The following is a 22,502-nucleotide window of genomic DNA, read 5'->3' on the forward strand; positions in this document are numbered from 1 at the left end:
TCTACAGAAAGCACCCTGCTGCATAATAAAGTGTTTTAGTTCGCCAAAAGCAGACTTTGAACGTTAGACAATAGACGAGACCAGCTTAAAGATAAAACTGGTCTCCTCACCTCCATGATGGGGTTGGAGGCCAAAACCTTTTCCTCTACGTTGGCGTCGCTGGCAGAGCCACTGACTGTAGCAAAATATCTCATTGCATATTTGGCTGATACCGTCTTTCCTGCTCCGGACTCCCCGCTCACAATAATTGACTGGTTTCTCTCATCCCTGGAAGATGAAACAAAACAAACTATTATCACATTAACTCAATTAATGTAAACCAGATCTTGGAAAAAAAAAAAAAGAAAAAAAAAAATACAGAGCTTACAATCTGTTTTCTTTTTTGTCTTCTTACAGACTTTTTGTTTTGAGTAAAAAACTCATACTTGTCCATCAAAAAACAAGTAGCCTGAAAACTGATTAGAGACTCAATATAAAGTTTGTGGGAAAAATGTTAAAATACCTTCATTTCACATGCATCAAAGTCTCAGGGACCAGTTTAACTTGTAGGTTAAAAAAAGAACACATACTATTTTCAACTTTAATTCTTTTATATAAACATTTATTCTCAACAATTGTTTTCATTAAAATCAGGGGTTTGGTCATTTTTTTTATTTATAAGCTTTGGGGGAGTGGTGGAGCAGAGATTAGAGAAGGTGGGCCTGTGATTGGAAGATCGCCAGTTCAATTCCCCGTACCAACATCAAAAATGTGGGTAGGAAAGGCGAAACACTCACACCTGCTTCCACCCTCATTTGCTCCACTCTGGGCCCTTGAGCAAGGCCCTTAACCTCCACCATCTTCTCTCCCGGGCACCCTAGATGGCAGCTCTCTGCTCCACACAGAGGGCTGTGGTAGCTCCGTGGTCTGTGGTTGCGTCTGGAAGGGCATCTGGCATTAAAAAAAAATAGTCAAGTCTTCGTGCGAGTTAGTTCGCTGTGGTGACCATGAGGAAGGGAGCAGCCGAAAGAAGAAGAAAAACATTTATTTAATCCTTCAACTTTATTGGCGAATGATTTAGGGTGAAAAGAGGAGTTTTCACTCCAAGTTCTATGTTTTTCTACATTCGGCTCGCTCCAGCTTGTCTCATAGCTTCCATCACTGATAAACATCTCATTAGTATGATGCTACCACCACCATGTTCAAGTATAGGGATGGTATTAGAAGAGTGAGGCTTAGTGCCAGGAGCTTGGAAATACCAGCCTAGTATTAATTCTCATCAGAGCAGATTTTAACAATGTGTAATATAAAGGTTTACTCCCAGTAGGTCATCGTTTGAGTTGAGGAATGAATGGTCCAGATGCTACCTTATAGCCTAATTTATGAAGTCCAGCACAGAAAGCATTCATTGTGTAAAGTTTTTCCACCTCGTAACAGGAATTCTGGATTTCTTTCAGTGTCCACTGGGTTCCTGTTTACCTTTTGACCTTGATGATTCAGTTTGGCTGAAGTTAAATCTAGGAAGGTTTCTCCATTGTAAAAAAAAAATGTATTAATTAAAGACTTTAAAAAGCTGCAGAAACCTCCTTTCACATCTCTCTGTCTGTGATGACACTATCTTTCAGGTTTATGAATGGTTCTCTTAACCCATGGCTTTGATTTACCTCTGACAAACACCGTCCCCTGCAGGACATTACATAATATAAATGGATGAACGTCCTTTACAAATACTTACTTCTTTGTGTTAGCTCCTCGTACATGCTGTTTGTTTTTGTTGTCATTATGAAGCCTTATTTAGGACTACAGTACAATTTTAATCTTTGCTATGATCACTGAAGAATAATGGGACCTGAAGTGGTCTAAAAAGTGATGGTGGTATACTCCATACAGAAGCTTCCCTGCTAATATATCCTCTGTCATTGCCACGTGTAAGATATGATATGTAGTACTCAGTTTATAGCAAGATGTGTATGTCAACATGTTAAAACCTAAATTTCTTTGAATAGAAGCTAAAAATGTACTGATTTCACTGTGGCAGAATAAAGCAGCTTTCTTTTAACATTTATGTTTAAGATTAAAAGAGAGAGAGAGAGAGAGAGTGGGTGAGACCACTGAGTGGCTATTTCAGGCTCAGATTTGACCTACAAACCATGAAATGACAGGGAGAGCTGAGCAACGGCGAGACTTCAACCAAGGCTGCTCAGGTAACACACACACGCGCGCGCGCATGCGCACACAGACCTTGCCATCTGTTTATAAGCCTCCTCTGCCACTGCAAAGATATGTGGGTCCATGTCTCCCATGTTCTGGCCACTGTAGGCATTGATGATGTCTGTCCCATAGATTGGCAGCGTCTCGTACGGGTTGATGGCCACAAGAACAATTCCTATGAGACAAAAACAAGAATGGAAAAAATATAAACTTTTTTTTTAACATAAAGAACATCAAAACCAAACAAAAAGGTATGAGCAAAACTTGTAGTGTAAAGACTATATAAAAGCTCAGACAATTTTTAACCAATAAAATGTTCAATCACCCACTTTGAAACATTTTTCAGTTGTTAAAAGTTAACTGACGCTTACAAGTTTTCCATTTTAATCATCAAAATTTTGCCTCCAGTACTACCTCAATGATAATAAGCAATTGATTGGATGTATGATTGGATGTAGCGAACTTGTAAATTTAATTAGACATTAAAAAGTGAAATAATTCTCCTCACCACAGTAGGTGTAGATAAGTTTAGAGTCGATGAAGCGGACTTTGAGGTTGTGGAGCACGGCTGGCTCATGGAGGTAGCTAAGGGCTGTGAGATCATTCTCACCCACCAAGATGTCAGGGTTTCGTAGGTGAGGCAGGTTCTTTGTCTTGGGGTCCAGCTTGTGGTCAATGTTCTGGGAAAGAGTGGGAAAACACACACAAAACCAGTCGCATTAGATAAAATGGAAAACTTGATTAAATGCTGCATCAGTTCCCCTGCCTATAGATTTATTACCACAGAATAAAATCATGAGAAACGTTTTTGTGTTGGACTAAAAGATTCACAAATCTCAAATGAATCCTAGCATTAACCACTCTTTAGTTGCACTGATTAAACTAAAATAGACAAGCTTACTGTGAAAACTGTATTCTTAATGCCAAGGTAACTAAGGCTGCACAGTACATTGAAATGAATTATTTATCACAACGTCAGTGAGTGCAATATCATCACAAAAGACTAATATACAGGTAATATGTACCACACATTCATGTTCTGCATGCTAAGAGTGTATTTGGTATATCCACAGACTCTCACTGGCCTGGATGCTCACATCTGGTTAAGATGGTATTGATGACAAAAGAAAAAAATGAGGTGAGGGAAAAGTGGGTTTATCACAACTGGCAGTGGTAACGCTAACATCTAGCTTGCTAACTACAAAATTAGCTTCGCTAACGCTAAACGTATTTAAAAAAATGGCAGAAGTTTATGTTAAAGCGCTAACTTTTATCATACATGGCTGTTGCTGACAGGGCGGCATGGTGGTTCAGTTGGTAAGAGCTGTTGCCTGTCAGCAAGAAGCTCGCAGGGTCAAATCCTGGCCATGGACCTTTCTGGGTGGAGTTTGCATGTTCTCTCCGTGCATGCGTGGGTTTTCTCCGGGTACTCCGGTTTCCTCCCACAGACCAAAAACATGCATGTTAGGCTGATTGGTGACTCTAAATTGTCCCTAGGTGTGAGTGAGAGTGAATGGTTGTTTTGTCTTGTTTGTCTCTATATGTCCCTGTGATGGACTGCAGACCCATCCTGGGTGTGCTCTGCCTCTCGCACAGTGATAGCTGGACATGGGCACCAGTGACCCCCGTGACCCGAAAGGAAGAAGCGGGTGAAGACGACGGATGGGTGGAGTCACTGACACTGTTAAGACTGTAATGTAACAAAGTTGTAAGTGAACACAACTCAAAATGGTTCATAAATCAAAACTAAAGTGTTAATTTTGGTGATCCGCTTTGTGGTCAACTACTTTTATAAACTAACTTCAAAGTTGCTGTAATTTAAACATTTTTTTTATTATTAAACCTTTATAAACCAGATTTAAAAAAAAAAAAACATTGCGATCAAGACGTCTTTCACAAGGGTGACCTGGCTAAGAAAAGGCAGCAGTGCACATCATAAAAACAAGACAAGTAACAAGATAACAGAATAGGACTTCAGAGATATAAAAACATACAATATGACAGTAAAGAGCAATGGTTGTAATGATAAAAAATAAAAAAAAACAATGGCAATTTGAGATCTGGCATTTTGTAAATTTTCACAAAGTGCAGTAATGTAAATTGTAAATAAGATGGGCCCCAAGACAGAGTCCTGGGGTACACCCTTTTCTACCTTAAGAAAACTTGAACTTACTCCAGCCATCTGTGCACATTTTGTTCTATTTTCCAAATAATCTACAAACCATTAAGATGCTTCTTTGGAGATGCCCAATTTGAGAAGGACATTTAACTGGATACTGTGATCCACCGCATCAAATGCCTTGGATAAATCAATAAACAGAGCAAAACATACCCTTTTAGAATCTAGTGCCTCAAACATAATAATTATGTTTGTATTAAAATAAAGATGTGTGAAACCATGTGTTAGAGAGTCACGTCCCAGAGACGGTGGGTAATACCACATGTAAGAGTTGACATGTAGCACTCTTAATTTATAGCAGTAGTTGTAAAGCATGCTGGGTAGAAATTATGTGTGCAATGTTTCCGACTGTTTACAATGTTTCTGAGTGTGAAAATGGGTTTTTCATGTTCAACAAAGTCACTCCCACTGTTTGGTGGGCTCCTCAGACTGAAGAAGTCTTTTGGATGAAAGGTGAAACGTCTCAAACAACAAAATAAACCATCCAGATGACCTGACTGAACATTGTTGGATTTATACCTTGATTAATGAGCATGAACTTTGGTGTCCTTTTAACAGAAATCTATGACTAATTAACTCGCTTTTTAACAAATGTCCACAAATGTCTGGAAACCCTGAACTGAACCCTGAACCAGGCAAACAGAACCAAACCAAAACTGATTTGATACCCCAGTGATACAGACATTTAACAATGATCATATGAAGCTTAGTAAGGAGGTAATAATACGGCAACTAATTCAGCTACTGGGTTTAAATAAAGGACTGCTTCTTTGCCATTGCTAGAAGGAAGAAGCCAGTATTCATAGCTGCTTGCATCCAAAGCCAACAAATTTATTGTACTGTGATACATTTGAAATGCTCCTTGGAGGCATCTTTGCTTCAAAGTCCCAATGATGTGCTAATGATAAAACCAATACCCACTAATGAGATGCAGCAGAAGCAGAGCGAGAAATAGACAGGGTTAAAAATAGAGAGAGGAGACAAATTTTCCTCACACCCCACTGTTTTTTTTAATTTATTATTCTCACCGTTCCATCTTCCAGCATGAGCTGCAGGGAGGCGTCGCCATTTTTGTAGTCCTTGATCAGCTCGGCAGATTTCCACACCTCCTCAGCGTCAGGGATCCACACCCGAGCAGACTAAGACACAAACGGAGAGGGGAAAAACAAAAACAATTACAAACAAAGCAAATAGTTTAAAAACACAAACACTCAGCTGAATTAAACCATCAGTAAATATTAATTTCTTTTTATGCCCTCAAAGTGTTTTAAGATGTTATACATAATATTGAAAGTTGTGGTGTGGCGTCTTCGTCTGGTTTCCTTGTAGACAATTCAGTAAAAGCTGAAGGTTTGACAGCAGAGACATCTTGCTTCCTCTGTGCTAATCGTTAAGCCAGCATGACTTTAGTGAAAACACTGGGGTCTATGTTTCCAGTCATGAGCACACGGTTCATAATGGTCAGTAAAGTGGTGGGAACTAACTACGGAGCAGCTCATGACAGCTGAAGAATGCTGCTGTAGATATCGCAAAGTTATAACCCTAGATGTGTCTCATGCTCTCATGCATCAACATTAAATAATTCAGGTCTTATGAACATTCATTCAACCTTTATTTAGACAGGTAAATCCCATTGAGCCTCGAGGACTCATTTAAAAGAGCGACCTGATTTCAACAAAACATGTGGCCTGGCACGACAGACGTGGAAAAAATTAAATCCAGATCAGTACAGATGCACAGGTTTGCATGTGCATGCACAGACCTGAACACTCATTCAACCTTTATTTATACAGGTTAATCCCGTTGAGCCTCGGGGACTCATTTACAAGAGACACCTGAATTTTAACAAAGAGTGAGGACAACAGTGGACAACAACAACATTAGACAACCATAAAGGATGCGTACAAATTATTATTATTATTTTAATCAAGTGAAAATAAAATGGTAATTAAAAGGATAATGAAAAGGACTGCATGTAATAATGTCCTGAGAGCGCACGCTGTAACTGCACTTATGCAGAGACATGTAGGAGATGTATGAAGGCAGCAGACCAAGAAGTGATTTAAAGATGAAAATGTACCAGTGGGAGAGTCTGTGTGAAGTTAATGATGTCCAGTTAACCAGTGAATACAGGGTGCAGTGGTGGGTACGATAGTTACAGCCAGTTATGAATCTTAGTGCACCATGATAGACAACGTCCAACATCTGCAGGGTTCTTGTAGGAGCGTTCATGTAAACAATGCCACCGTAATCAATGGAGGGAAGGAAAGTTGTAGTTGCAAGGCATTTCCAAGCATTCAGAGTTAAACAGGATCTATTTCTGAAAAAGAAACCCAGTTTAACTTTCATTTTCTTTACTAGGTTTTCCACGTGAAGCTTAAAAGAGAGATGCGAGTTGACCAAGATACCCAAATATTTGTAGGAATCGACAAACTCAATAGAGACACATTCGAGGATAAAATTAGAGGAAGAACTGATGGGACCAACTTCCTGTTTGAAAAAGCATCCCTTTGGATTTGTTGGCATTTAGGACAAGTTTGAGACAGAACAAATCTGACTGGATTATGTCAAAGGTGGATTGCAAAACCTGGAAAGCCTTCGCAACTGTTTTAGCTCAACAATAAATAACTGTCATCAGCATAGAAATGCAAGGATGCATCAGGGATGCTCTGACCTACATTACCTATGTAAATTGTAAAGAGGGTGGGTCCTAAGACTGAGACTTGTGGTACACCATTGTTGACTGTTAAATAACTGGAGGAAATACCATTACGTTGAACACATTGCCTCTGATATGAAAAATAGTTAAAGAACCAAACAATGGTGTGATCTCAGAAACCAATAATAACACAATTAAATGTTGGAAATATACAAAATATAAAGACAGCAAACTTACAATTAAACCTTCAGAGCAAACTCACATTTGCAACTTTGACGCCATTCAATGTGAATTTCACTTCTCCACAGAAGCCTCCAGATTACTTGCATGATAAGAGCTTGTGTAACTGAAGCACATGACGGTGAGCAAAGAGAATCTTTCTGCAAGTTTGAGAACGATTTAATTGAAAAAAATTTTTACATCGTTACATAAACTGTTGATGACATGTTCACAGTTTCTAAAGAAAAACGCCTCATTGTAGGACACAAACTGGTTTATTACGTCTGCTACTCCACATCTGATCACCAGAATCATGACTTCATGGTCACACATTCATGTTTTCTCATGGGAATAAGGAGCACTGAAATAAAATGATAGCTACAGCTGTGAAAATTCTTGTTTCTTTACCATTAAAAATACTTCCAACGTACATTAACATCTGTAAGTATTATTCTGTTACTTGAGAACATCTAAACAGGGGTGTCCAAACGTTTTCGGATGTGGACCAAAACTATCCAGATAAAAGGACTCGTGGGCCACAAAAATATGAATTTAACTCTCAACATGAACAATATTTTGTGGAAAGGACAAATTTACTCATTTTAATGGAGAAAGAGTTTTAAATTGTTGTTGATCCAAAACATTAAAAGCCTAAAACACTAAGCTTAGATTTTTTTTTTATTAAAAAGGATTTGATTTCTTGTTCTATGTTTGTTGTTTTCTTGTGTTTGGAAAGTTCATTTTAGTTTTAGTTTGTTCTCAGCAACAAAAGCGTAATGTGAGTAAGTGTCCTTTTAATAGGGGGTCGATCAGCCTTTTGGACCATGGACGACCCAAAAGGCTGATCGAAGTTCTGAAAAATCATCCAGATGTCAGTCGCTACAACAGATTCATAGAAGGTTTGATTTTGCTGGTAAACCTAAAAATAATATAAAACAGAATTACCAACAAATGTGCAGAAAGTCTGTATCAACCTCTTCAAGGCTCCGACATGCTCGGGTGTACTGTGCTCCGTGAGCCGCACAGACTATGCGCACACTGTCCACAGATGTTGAGACTTCATACTCGAGCGTACACTCTGATGGGCTGCAGCCCAGCTCTGCAGGCAAGAGCATTTACGTTACCTTTGGAACAAATTGAAGTTGCCGATTGGTCATTTGCACGCCTACTGGATTGATTGACAGGTTGAAAAAAAAAAGAGCTGGCAGCCCAGCGGCAGCAGTGTTCTGTGTATATGTTGTTAATAAAAAGTTCTAAAAAGTTTTTAAAAAACAGGGAGCGCTGGCCCTGCAGCCCACACACATCAGACCAGCCCACCAGGAAATCTCCAGACCCTCCCGCAGCCACGCCAGGCCTGATTGTAATTCTCTCAGGACAAATTCCTTCGTTTCTCACAATTTGAGTCATGGTGTCAATGGACGAGGAGGAAGAGATTGCTTGCCTCTTGGCAAAAACAAAACAAAACAAAAAACAAACAAACAAAAAAGGCTATTAAACCAGACCACGGATGAAGAAGGGGAATTTAACACATTGGTGTCACATACATAACAGTCTGTCGCCAGGCAGTTTATTGTGCGACACAGAGTATGCGTACGCGGTCGTAAACATTGATCTTTGCGCGGACATGCCTTGCGGGCGTTCGCTTTGAATCTAATCTGGTACGTGCAGACCTCCACGGACTGAAGTACGCCCAAGTATGTGGGAGCCTTAAGCCTGCTGAACAAAATTATACCATTCTTAAACTGCAGCTGTGGACTGCACAAAATCACTGCAAGGGCCACAAATGGCCCTCAGGCCACACTTTGGACACTATTGATCTAAAGAAAGTAGATGTTCTCAAGAGCCCTTAAAGCACCAACCTCTCCAAACTCTCAAGTTGTTTGCTTCTTTTAATCTGGAAAATGTTTCGCCATATAACCACAAAACTTGTGTTTAAGCTTCTTAATTGCAATTTTGTAGTTCCACTGAACATCTGCAAAAAGATTAGAGAACATGCTTTAATGCGGGATGTGAAATTTAAAAAAAAACTATTGTATTGACTTTCAAACAACAATGACATCTTCCTTTGTGTGTAAGCATAACCTCTGGATGGACCTTTGTCTATTTTCCCCCTTCTTCCACCATTTTGTACACTATTTCACCTTTTTGGTCCTGATACAGAACGTCCTAGCAGCCAGCCTCCTAGCAACGAGGAGACAGAGGAAAGGATGAGGAGGGGAGGTTAAAAATAGTAACAGAGTTTTGAGCAGCGTCACACCTCACAGCGCTACCGAGCTCACTTCCTGATCCTGATAATCACACACACAGACACACCTTCATTTTACACATCGCTGGGTGCAAAGCTGATTAGTTTTCAGCTATGCTAAAAGATGTTGCCAAGCAGCTCAATTTTTTGCTTTCTATGTGAGACACAGACATGTACTGGAGGCTGAGACGTAAAAGAGAGAAAGCTCTAACTTCAACTGCAAGGGCAACGAACCATATTTAGATTCCTCTGGGTTTATAAAAAAGGAGATGAAGGTTGAAACTTGACCACACACACACAAAAGCTGAACGATAAATGCTTCAGAGGTCAGAATGAACTGTTGCTGTTCTGCACTTAAATAAAACACAAGCTGGAAAAATAGTAACTGCAAGCTGGTATGTTTCAGAAGATAAATGTATGGACAGATGAGAGGATGGTGGACAGACTGCAGCGTAATGTGTGGAAGATGATAAAGAACCAGAGAGAGATCACATGACTCAAGTCTCTCTTCCTTGCTTTGCTGCATGCAGCTTTTTGGGACACGATGTGCACATTCTCAGCTTTACATTATTCACACAGCATGAAAACAATTAACTTTATACTTGCATCTAACCGAGTGTGTTTATAGTTAAAAAGACCTAAAGTAGGATTTTTAATTCCAATCGTTTCATGCCTGACAAAGGCAAAAAGGAACGGTTCAGGTGACTTTTGATTTGGTCTAGTAAGAAAAAAAACAGTACAGCTGTGCTTGGTACTGAAATTTCATATGTTTAAGAGATACACCTAACATAGATTTGGACAGGAAGATTATTTTTACATTTGGTATCAGCGTTGGGTTAATGTGGCCATTATGCTGACTTCAAAACTGTGTTCATGGCGTCAGGCGATAAAGATACAGTGGGAGGCAGCCACACCAGCAGTGTAGACACACACAATCAGAAAAGGTAAATCAGTTCATACAAGTACACCGATGAGTGTGTATCACACTTACATGGAGTATAATTGTATCATAGTCAACATATTGGAAGATTATAATGATTTAGAAACTCTAGAAATTTACTTTGGACAATTTATGTTTCTAAATGAAGAATTAAAAAATTGTGAAAAAGTTATTGATAGAGTTGGGAATCACAAGATGAGAAGCTATGATATAGATGGCCGACAATACCTGTGGTTTATCAATATTACAGCCATGTTATTATTTTTAAACAGCTGGACAATCTAAAAATCACAGTCTTACTTTGATCATGGGGCATCTTGAAATATCACAGCAGTACCTTTGGTTTCACTGTCAATCATTTGTCCATCATCAGGTTCAAGTTTCTTTTCTTTGCAGGTTAACCTTCTGTTCAGTTTTACACATTTGTGTATTCAGGGTCACCACAAGGTGCCATAAAGTAGCAAGACCAAGACATATAAGGGAAATAAAGTTATTATTATAATACAGTCTACATTGACGCTACAGAGTAAATTTAGATGGTCTGATCAAAGCCTTTAAAGTCTGCTAATACTAATCCTGATTTAACTGACAAGCAAGATTACTGCCTGATTAAGGAAACTTGGGGTTAAACAAAACCTTATCTTATCTGAGACAACTACAACACAATTTTATTACAGTAAAATGTGACCAAAAGCATCTATTCCCAACACAATAATAAAGCTTCTAATTAGACACGCTCCAGTTGTATTTGACAGACAAAAACAGGGACACAAAAGAGAGTGGAAACATGTAAAAGAACTAAAATTGAAGGAAAAAATAAATAATTTCCCTTTAGCATGTTTAGATAACAAAATGTAAAATCAAACCCATTTCAATCTAATCAAATTAGCACCTAAAGTCATTTAATAAAACACTATTCAGGGACTAAAGCAGAAAAACATTTTTTTTTTTTTACATTAAATTTTTTTCTACACCTACACGTTATCCAAACACTCCCCACAACACAATACGACACATTTGAGAGCTTTAGGACACTTCTCAAAGGTTTTCATGTAAAGAGGACTATACTGTGTACATGACCATAGTGAAAGTACAGTGTACTGTGTACAAGATCTTAGTAAATGTACACAGTGTACTATGTACAAGATCTTAGTAAAAGTACAGTATAGTGTGTGCATGACCTTAGGAAAAGTACAGTGTACTATGTAAATGATCTTGGTAAAGTACACAGTGTACTATGTACAAAATCTTAGTAAAAGTACAGTATAGTGTATGCATGACCTTAGGAAAAGTACACAGTGTACTATGCACATGACTTTAGTAAAAGTACACAGTATAGTTTTCTCTAATGAAGCATCATCAAGACCAACATTATTCTGAAGGAAGAGATGGTTTGAACACATTTTCTGTAGTTTAATTTTATGTCATTTCCGTGTTTTCAAGTGAGGGTTGTCATATATATATATATATTTGTTAATTATAGCACAGAAAGTCCTTTACAGAGTATAAATTAACTTAAAATTAAGATATTTATTTTTTACTTACCAGATTGGCAGATTTCTCCTCTACAATGATAATTTTATTCAAAGGGATAATATTTACAAGATTTCAGCTCATGTAGTTGTTTAATACCATTTATTTTTCATATTTGATCATTTATTAAAGTAAATTTATCACAGTACAATTACCTCTCAGTATGAGTCTAAATATAATGAAGTTTAGTTCATCCAAACAGCTTGTCAATGCTATAAATGCTATGTAGAAATCATTATTTTTAGATACTTATGATAAAATATAAACACCTGAAACCGACTCTCAGAAAGAACTTCATGAGTTTTGAGGAAAAAAAATAAAGTTTAATGGAGACACACATCTCTACTATAATCTGGGGCATATAAATATTTGTCTTTGAGCCTCAATATTTTTTTAGTATTTTAGAAATACTAAAGTAGCAGAAACAGCCTCTCTCACCGTGAGAGAAACTCAACAGGCTGTGTACTCCCACGGTGGTGCACGTATCTCTCTCTCGTACTTGGAATCTGGTCTCATGTGCAAGTTGCATGTTAGTACGATGACGATGCTCCGAACACATTAACGTTTAATACAAAGTTAGATTTTAGATATAAATGTCCCGGGAGGTGGGGGCGTGGTGCGGAAGGACAGGGTGGGGTTGATGGTGCATCAGTTCTGGTATCTCTCCCAGCTGCATTGAACTGGTCACATGTGAGCACATACGGTTAATACGCAAATGTTTAATAATTTAGTACAGGTCACCACCTTCATGAAGGGGTGGGCGGTTCTGTTAGGGTAGCAGGATGTCCTCCTTAGCTTTCTTTCACCTGCAGTTTCTCTGCTCACTGAACGAGACAGCATGACCCGCCCTGCTCTGCTCCGAATGGATCGAACTACGACTTTGGTTTTCTTTATTGGTTGAAAACAGCGTCAGTTTAATCCCTGTTTCATCATTAGATTGGATGACTTTACCAGGACCACAACAAAACACCTTTTCTTCCCCCTCCACATTTTTTACAGATGACGGAAATCAGTCCTGGCCACGGTCAAAATGATGGAAATCCATCGTGGTGATGGAGAACTTTAATCCATGTCTATTTGATGTGCTTTTCTTAATTGAAGTTTTTTTGCAAAAGACTTCAGCTGAAAAAACAGCTTCAGCGGAAGAAATAAACCATAAAATGTTAAACTATACCTGCTTCAGAAGTTTGCTAAAACAACAAATCCAGACATTAGTGCCTTTAGTGGGTGCTTGTGTTGTGGTTGGCTCATCAGACTTCATGAAAGTGGAGGTAAAAGATGACGAAAACATGTAGATTAACTACCTTCAGGTAAAATACCACTTTTCTTCTTTTTGTTGCAGCAGTAAATAGTTCAGTGTCTAAAACAATATCTGAACTGTGCAGAGAAGAAATATGGTAAATGGACTGACTTTATATAGCACCTTTCTGTCTGCTCAAGATACTCAAAGTGCTTTACTTTATCTGTGCCCTCATTTACCCATTCATACAGCACTCTACTATGTCTTTTACAAAGAATAATCTGTGCTTTATAACATTCATGCACCGATGGGACACACATCAGAGGCAATGAGGGGTTCAGTGTCTTTCCCAGGGACACTTCAGCATGCTGGTGGAGTTGAACCCCCAACTCTTGCATTGGAGGACGACTGCTCTAACCACTCAGCCACAGCTGCCCATATAAAAAGAAAACTGCCCAAATTAAGGAATTAAACCAAAAAGAATCAAGTGGAAAAAGATAAAAACCTTCAGACATTTTACAATACAGATTAGAGGAGGCAACCGTCCAGTCGGGTACGTGTGAAGTGTTCTGGCTCGATCTTTTCAGCAAAGTCGTCACTGAAGTCTCAGACTGCAGAGGCCTCGTCACATGACGCAACTCGTGAGAATCTGCTGTTTTTCTGCTCAGCTGGGCAGACGCTGCGTGACGCCAAGATTTAGAGACTACTTCATTTTTGTGTGGAGAAACAAGAGCCACAACAGTCTTGAATAGTGTCCTCGGACCCGAGTGCAGCCCTAACTCGTGTGTCCATGATCCACAGCTAGTCTGACTTCTTACTGAGAGACTGCGATGCTGCTAATCACTTGAGTTTGGCCAGTGTTAACTCTTGGAGGAGCGATCTTCACTTCATCTTAGAAAAGGGCAAGAGGATCAAGCTCAAAGTTGTCTTCTCTTAGGATCATAACAGAAATGAGTGGACAAAGGTCGATTCAATTCAGTTTAAACAATAAAACATTGAAAAAAAAATAAAGAATAAGCTACAAAAACCTAATACCTCTTCAGAGACACGATTTTAAAGACAAGAGTTTAATTACCTTGTCCAAACTTGAACACCCAGAAAACCTTAACATTTATAGGACTTTTACATATTTAAGCAATAAACTGAGTAGCATCATAACTTAAAGACTAAGTTTATTTTCCATCCAGCAAACTTGGTTGTCTTGTAGTCTGCAAAGCTGGATGTGTGCTTTTTTCTGAACAAAAGGTGTGTGTGTGTGGGGGGTGGGGGGGTGGGGGGGTGGGGGGGGGGTGTGACTATTTTACAAAACTCAGTTTTGTCAAATTTCATCAATGCCTTTGGTTATTCCGATACTAAAATGTAGCAGAAGCTGATTTATTCATTTGTGGACAATCAGTAGTTCCTCCTGCACTTCTGACTTCAGTGAAGATTGTTTTGCAGGGTGTGACGGAACGGGGACACCCTGATCCCCATTAAAATGGTTCTAAAACCAAACCAAGAAGCTTTCTTAAACACTTAAAAATGTAAATTTAATATGTTTTACGAAAAATGTTACAAAACCAATGAAGCAAAAACTTACTTGAACAAACATATACTCCAACTCCCGGTTCATCTTGCCTTCAGAGCCAACCTCAAGCTCATCCTGTGAGTCTGCAGGTTTTCTGGAAACCTCCAGCCGCACACGCCACAAAACCGGACTTTAACGGATTGAGCAGTGAGCTACAGAGCAGAACTGTCCCATTGTGTTTGCAGACAGAAGCAGCGTTCACAAATGTTCCTCGCAGCTCCTACGACACATGACTGGCCCTTACGTCTGTCTGTCAACGAACATCCCGGCTTCCTTCATTGATCACATGAGTCGTGAAGCAGACAAACTCCAAGTAAAGAAGCATTCTCAGTCACCAACACCAGAAACATGGCTTCAAATAGCAGCTGTAGACAAACAACTGGAATACTATTGATTAGAGCCAGTGGTGTAATCTACGAGATATGTGGGTATACGGAGTATACCCACTAGAAAAGCTTAAGAATTTCAGTATACCCACTTCAAAGTGCCCAATGATTAGGCCTGTCACTATAATAAAATTTTGCTGGGCGATAAATTGTTTCAGAAATTATTGCAATAAACGATAATATTGTTTGAAATTTAACAATTAATTGTAAAATTTTTAGAAGAAATGTTGATTTGTTTGGAGTGTAGCACCTTTTTTGACCACCTGATGGATGCAGTATAAGACTGAACCAAAGGATGGATAGTTGAGCAGCTGTCTAAGAAAAATGGGAGGGAGTGCCCTTGACATGACATGGGTTGACATGGTGACATGGTGGACACTCGGTGATTTGAGCTCTTTAGCATATCATTTTTCACACAACGCTTAAAAAAATAAAAATCAGTAAACAAGTTCTCAGCTTCTTTCTGCAGAGAAAACCAACTTTTTAAACGAAGGCACGGGTTTCAACCGTGAATTTTGAAGCTTTGACAAGATGGAGGTTTTTTCCCCAAGGTCGGCCTGTTAGCTTAGCTCGTAGCTTAGCTTTTCAGCTTAGCTGCTTTTAACCATCCAAAAACATGATTTTGGATGGTTAAAACAGATTTTAAAGCGAAAAGAGAGAGGGAGGGGTCAGTGAAGAGTACCGGAGTTGAGCTGTGTCTTCAGTAGAAAGAGAGAGACGCGAAGAAACGATAAAGCCAATAAATGAAAATGAGGTTGATAATTTTCATTCATCGTGCAATTAATTGATTTATTGTTTATCGCGACAGGCCTACCAATTGATACATGACATATCATTAGGCACGCGTCACTGATACGTTAAACAGCAGTTAAACACTTCCGTAATAATCTGTCTGTATGCAGCGCTTGTTTATTACATTTGCTTATCCAGCAAATTATTGTATAATTAATACTTCTGCACTTACTACTTAATACTTGAACATGTTTTGGTTTGATACTGTTTTATAAATTCTATAACATGTTTTTAATACAAAGCCAACAGTTGTACAAAGTTTGTTGTTCATTTATTCAAATATAAGCATCAGAGAAATTTGGAAATGTTCAATATGCTTTAAAACCAAAATAAATTGACAATTACATTGTACTAACGAGTGTACTTTGGTTTCCAAGCACAGTATACAGACCGACCGTGGTAAAGTTAGTTTTACGTTGAACGTTGGACATTTGTGCTTCATGGCTTCAACGGAGTCCATCAAACTAACTTTACCGTGGTATACCCACTAGAAAAATGTAGACTACACCACTGATTAGAGATTATTATTATAGCTATTATGCAGGCTTTTATATATATATATAAAGAAAAGTTTAGACTATTAAAACCATGGTTTCCTAGAAATAACAAAAGAAACACATACAAATGTTAACTACATGTTTAAAAAAATACCTAAATGAACCATAAAGTCTACAACTACAGGCTATATGAAAAGAAGAGAATTATTATATTTAGAGTCATTTGGTTTAAAATTGATTTGTTGATTCCTTCAGAAGAATGTAGATTCATTGTTTTCTTCTTGCTTCATGAGTGACCTTATATGTTTCAATGTGAGACATCAGCCTCAGTGGAACAATGTAATTTCAGAAGATGCTCTTAAGCGCTACTGTCTGTAGGAAAGGTCAAACATGCACTCTGTCCGGCATCACCCCAATTCATGTAAAAGCCAGTGTTTTCGCTTCCATCAGCTGTTCCTCGTGACCACTTCTACTGTCTGACTTCACTAGCTCATGTGTGTGTGTACGTTAACAGGTGTTTGCTGACCCTTATGATTCCACTTTGATTTATCTTCAAAACTTCTAATTCTGACACCACATTTAGCCCTGAAAATTTAGAATTTAAATGGTCTGGCAAAACGGTCACATATACAGTTACCTTAATAGCACACAGAAATTTAATTGCTTTGTCAATTAAAGTTAACGTAACAATAACAAATGGTGTGTTTAGAAAAGAACAGCAGAAGCAAAGGATGTCTACGCAGCTCACCACACTCTTTTTATCAGAGAAATCTGAAAAGTGATGTGGACCCAGATGTGCTGTTGCTCCAACGCACTACAAAGTGAGAGACTCATCTGTGTTGAGAGTATAATTTTCTTTTTAGCTGCATTAAAATCTTATTGTGATGAAGATAGCTGCCTTCAAGTGTGATTACATATTTTATTAGTGGCCTGTACAGTCATGTTAGTAATGAACTGACCTATTACTACCACTCCCAATGTATCTGCTTCAGGGCTTATTTCCTGCGGGGTCTCGCAGGGCTCAATTCTTGGACCCCTTCTGTTTTCACTATCTGCTCCCTCTGGGATTGATCCTGAGGAAACGTGGTCTTCATTTCATTGTTATGCTGATGATTGGCAGATTTGTCTACCCTTAAAACCAACAAGCTCTTGCTCTATTCACCCTCTGTTAGAATGTCTTGATGACCTTAAGGTATGGATGGCTTGAAATTGTTTAAGTTTTAATAATCAGAAGACTGAAATTGTTGTGTTTAGCTATAGCTCTACTGCCGTCTCTGATCCTGTAAACTTGGGACTCCCTTCAGCCATATATTAAGCAGTCTGTTACAAATCTTGGGATGGTTTCAGACTCTGACTTTAAGTTTAATAAGCAAATCAACTCTGATCTTCAGAAAAGCTTCTTCCAGTTAAGGCAGATAGCTAAGCTTAAGCCAGTGTTGTCCAGATCTGACCTTGAAAAACTAGGCCATGTCTTTATCACTACCCGACTGGACTACTGTGGTCATCCAGGTCGCCATTTTGTGTCTCCAGCTTGTCCAAAATGCTGTTGCTCGGATCTTAACTGGAATTCGTATGTTTGAGCATATTACACCAGTTTTGTCTTCCCTTCATTGGCTCCCTGTACGTAGCAAAATTGATTGTAAAATTCTCCTACCTTTAAGTGCCTAAATGACCTTGCACCAGGAACGGCTCGCCTGTAGGGGGCGCTAGGGCGCCGCCAATCTGAAACTTCTGGAACTATTCACCATTTTACATTGAAAACTTAAAAAAAAATTGAAATAAAAATGAAATAATAAAATTAAAATATTTTGAAATATATGTATATACGTTTTTAGTTGTGTAAGATAAATATTTTATAGGTAATAATGAATTACATTGTTTCAAAAAAAGTTGTTTGATTGGTGACGTATTTTTGGCCCCTGGGGGCACATGAATCTAAATATAGACTCATTAAAAATGGTGCATGCGCAGATATTCTGCGACGTTACAGAGAGTAGGAAGATTCTGGGCACAGATATCGGCGCCCGGGGCACGCCGAACGTGAACTGTACCCATCAGCACCGATCGTGTACTTCCGGTCATTTTTTTTTGTCTGGGAACAGATCCGTGCAGTGACACAACCAGGCTGGCTGCAGGTACCCTTTAAGCCATTGAAAGCCATTTATCTAATGCCTATTTGCCATTTCTGACAGATATGCCTTTCAACTTTTAGAAGTCTCTGTTTGTGAAAAAGCCTTCATCTGACTGTGTATTCTAAAAGTGGTGAGTTTTTTTCTGGAGCTAGCATGCTAATGCTAGCCTTTATCTAATGCCTCTATTATTATGTTGCCATTCCTGACTGATATGCCTCTAAACTTTTATATGTGGAAAAACCTTCATCAACGTGTGGCATGGAGGCTGCACAGCTGCAGAAAGAAAAGCTTTGCAGAGAGTGGTGAAGGCTGCACAGAAGTCTGTTGGAGTCAGTCTCCCCACCATCACAGACAATTACACCTCTAGATGTAGGAAGAGTTGAGTCAAGTCAAGTCAACTTTATTTATAGAGCGCATTTAAAACAGAACCTGTTATCAAAGTGCTTAACAACAACAACAACAACAACAACAACAACAACAACAACAATCAATGAGAGTAAAATTAAAGAGAAAAAAATGCAATACACTAATAATAATAACTGAAGAATTAATAAAAAGCATTTAAAACATAGGGTCACAGATTAAAAAAACACTAGATCAATTTACACTGTGTGAAATGCCTGCAAGAACATATGAGTTTTTAACAGGGATTTGAAGTGAGGAAGGGAGGTGGCCTGCCTGATGTTGGGGGGCAGGTTGTTCCAGAGTTTGGGGCCCATGACTGAAAAAGCCCGTTCTCCTCTGAGCTTCAGTCTTGTTTTTGGAACAGCCAAAAGCAGCTGATCGGATGATCTCAGGGCTCGAGAGGGAACGTAAGTTTCCAGAAGCTCAGAGAGGTAAAGGGATGCGAGGCCATTTAGGCACTTGAAGGTCAACAGAAGGTCAACAGAAGAATTTTAAAGACTATCCTAGTATGAACAGGGAGCCAGTGAAGGGAGGACAGAACTGGTGTAATATGTTCAAACCTACGAGTTCTGGTTAAAAGCCGAGCAGCAGCATTCTGGACGAGCTGAAGATGAGAAATGGAGGCCTGGCTGATCCCAGCATAGAGTGCATTACAATAGTCCAATCGGGTCGTGACAAAGGTGTGGTCTAGTTTCTCAAGGTCAGGTCTGGACAACACTGGCCTGAGCTTAGCTACCTGTCTGAGTTGGAAGAAGCTTTTCTGCAGAACAGAGTTAATTTGTTTGTCAAACTTGAAGTCAGAGTCTAAAACCATCCTGAGACTTTTACCAGACTGCTTAAGATATGGCTGAAGAGAGTCCAGGTTGACAGGATTATAACCTGAATCTCTCACTCACTGCTATTTGAATTGAGAAAGCTCCTCGGATGAGGAGCGAAACGTCTTCTGTTACAAATAAAGTCCAGTTGTTTTTGTATTTGAATGCTTTTTAAAATCATTCATAGATCCTCACTGAACTTCTGGAGTGAGTTTGCTGCACTGAAAATAAAGGGGCCGAATAATATTGCACGCCACACTTTTCAGTTTTTTATTTGTTAAAAAAGTTTGACACATCCAATAAATCTCATTCCACTTCACGATTGTGTCCCACTTGTTGTTGATTCTTCACAAAAAAATTTAATTTTTATATCTTTATGTTTGAAGCCTGAAATGTGGCAAAAGGTTGAAAACTTCAAGGGGGCCCAATACTTTCGCAAGGCACTGTATACACAGGCACAGCTTATATATGTACAAGTTTTTTTGTTGTTGTTTTTTATTTAGTGTATGCGGCTTATATTTGGGTGCACTCTATAGTCTGAAAATGATGGCATGTGTCTATTTTGGAGTTATAGCCCACCCTGGAGAAAACTCCACCAGCCGCCACTGCCTTGAACCCCATTATCTCTCTGAGCTACTGGAACCATACGTTTCCTCTTGGGCCGTGATCTGATCAGCTCCTTTTGGTTGTTGCTAAAACAAGACTGAAGCTCAGAGGAGATAGTTTTTTTTTTAGTCATGGGTCCCAAACTTAGGAGCAATCTGCGCCCCCAACATTAGGCAGGCCACCTTTCTTCCGGTTTCTAAATCTCTGCTAAAATCACATCTGTTTTTTTCTGGTATTTCACACAGTGTGAGATGATTTAGTATTTTTTGTTCTGTTTTTATGTATTTTCTTTGCTTCAATTAATTTTTCAGTACTATCATTATTTTTATTTTCCATTAATTTACTCTCGTTGATGTTATCATTATAGCACTTTGGTAACAGCTGCTGTTTTGTGCTTTATAAATAAAGTTGACATGACTCCTACTCTCTTCTGCATTTCGTCAGTGACTTTTTACTATTGGGCTAACTTTGCTGAGGTACCTTTTTATGACTGAACCCTGGATCCCACTTAAGACCAGCGGCTGCTGAGTGTACAATCCAATAAGCCATTTCTGCACCTTTACTCTCTAAATAAAATGTCTCCAGAGCCATAAACTGTGATCACCAAATGCTGGTCGGCTGGCTAAATCCAGTTCATTTCTTGTCGGGGGATCGGGGGGGTCAAAGCCTGAAATAAAGATAACTTTACAGCCTATAAAAATATTGTTTATTATAATAATAAAAAACTAAAAATCTATACTTAATTGTTGACTTTTCTGGGTATTTTTACATGTTGGAACAACAGTTTTACCTTTTTTATTTTAAGGAAAAATATTTTACTGCTTATACTCCGTTTGATTAAATTGAAACACTGAACTACAACAGTGGTTTCCCTAGAGTTATCCAAAGGGGGGGACCCTGACCCCCCCAAGAAAGTCATGGCATGTAATAAATTAATCAGCGTCTTTAGTGTTCACATGTGACCAGTTCATTGTAGTCGGGGGAGACACCATTGCTGATACATCATCACCCACACTCCCCTGACCTCCCTTGGACTTCCTATCTAAAATTTTCCATTGTGTTAAATGATAATGCATCCAAAGAATTATCAATACTATAAAGACATGTCAGACTTGTGCGTGTGACCAAACTTTAACTAACAGAAAGAGGGATCAGATGCCGTGGGAGTGCCCATGGCTTGTTTGCGTCTCTCGATGTGACTCGTCCTTTCTGCTGCTTTAGTTCTTGGAATTAATCTAAATGAGCACACGATTGTATAAAAGCTGACTCAAAAAACTCACTGTTCTCCCTGTTAGTCAGTTTCAAGTGTTTGTATTTATCATACATAGCTGAACTTTTCCATTTTTCATGGGGTTATAGCGATATAAACCAAGTTTTGGGTAACTGGATGTGCTAAGCTCGATTATATTTGGAACCGTACTGTGATGTAAATGAACTGTGTTGATTAAAGGTAAAAAAAATAGATCAAATATGAAAAATAATTTGTATTGCGATGTACTGAAGTGGCTAACAGGCTAAGGTGCTATATAGCATGATCTTAGTATGTTTTGCTCCTTGTTAGTTTCATTCACATAGTAACAAAAAATTAGACATGAAAACTGCTAAAACTAGTTATCTTGTTATCGTTATGAATATTAGTAACAGTCATTTCTATGTTGTTTTTTTGGGTTTAAAGTTTAAAGAGCCACAGGTTGCACACTCCAGATTTAGGCTCATGATTTTTTTTTTTCCTCTAAAACTATTAAAGGGTTCAGTGTTTATTTTTGATGCTTCACGTTGCATGACGAAAGAAATAAATCTGTTTAAGTCGAGTCATCTCCTGGAGCAGCGCCTCACTTCTATTTATATTCAAATACTTTTCCTTGTGGCAATGTTTGTCTCATATTTCACAGCCCCATTTCATTCACCTTTACTGCCAGTTACTAGTTTTGAGCTTCACATTCTAGAGAAAGGAACAGTCCGACTAAAGTCTAAGGAAACCCACCTCTCGCTGTACTGGAGCACTGGGTGGACCCATGTGTAGATTAGACTTCAAGTGTGTATTTGAGGGTGTGTTTAAAGAACAACTCAAACCCACTCAGTAAGATTATTCAGGTC

General features: G+C 38.7%; 1 protein-coding gene across 1 annotated transcript in view; it reads right to left on the reverse strand.

Annotated features, from left to right (window-relative positions):
- The window catches only part of myo5aa (myosin VAa), a 66,791-nt gene that overhangs the window by 41,981 nt on the left and 2,308 nt on the right, over positions 1–22,502 (reverse strand). The window contains exons 2-5 of the mRNA XM_037690803.1: positions 5,398–5,508; positions 2,699–2,870; positions 2,221–2,365; positions 111–267 (exon numbers count right to left, since the gene is read on the reverse strand). Coding sequence (XP_037546731.1) covers positions 111–267; positions 2,221–2,365; positions 2,699–2,870; positions 5,398–5,508 — 585 coding nt within the window. The remainder of the gene's footprint in view (positions 1–110; positions 268–2,220; positions 2,366–2,698; positions 2,871–5,397; positions 5,509–22,502) is intronic.

The sequence above is a fragment of the Nematolebias whitei genome, chromosome 2 (genome assembly GCF_014905685.2).
Source record: "Nematolebias whitei isolate Nwh7 chromosome 2, NemWhi1, whole genome shotgun sequence".
In the NCBI taxonomy this organism is placed as follows: Eukaryota; Metazoa; Chordata; class Actinopteri; order Cyprinodontiformes; family Rivulidae; genus Nematolebias; species Nematolebias whitei.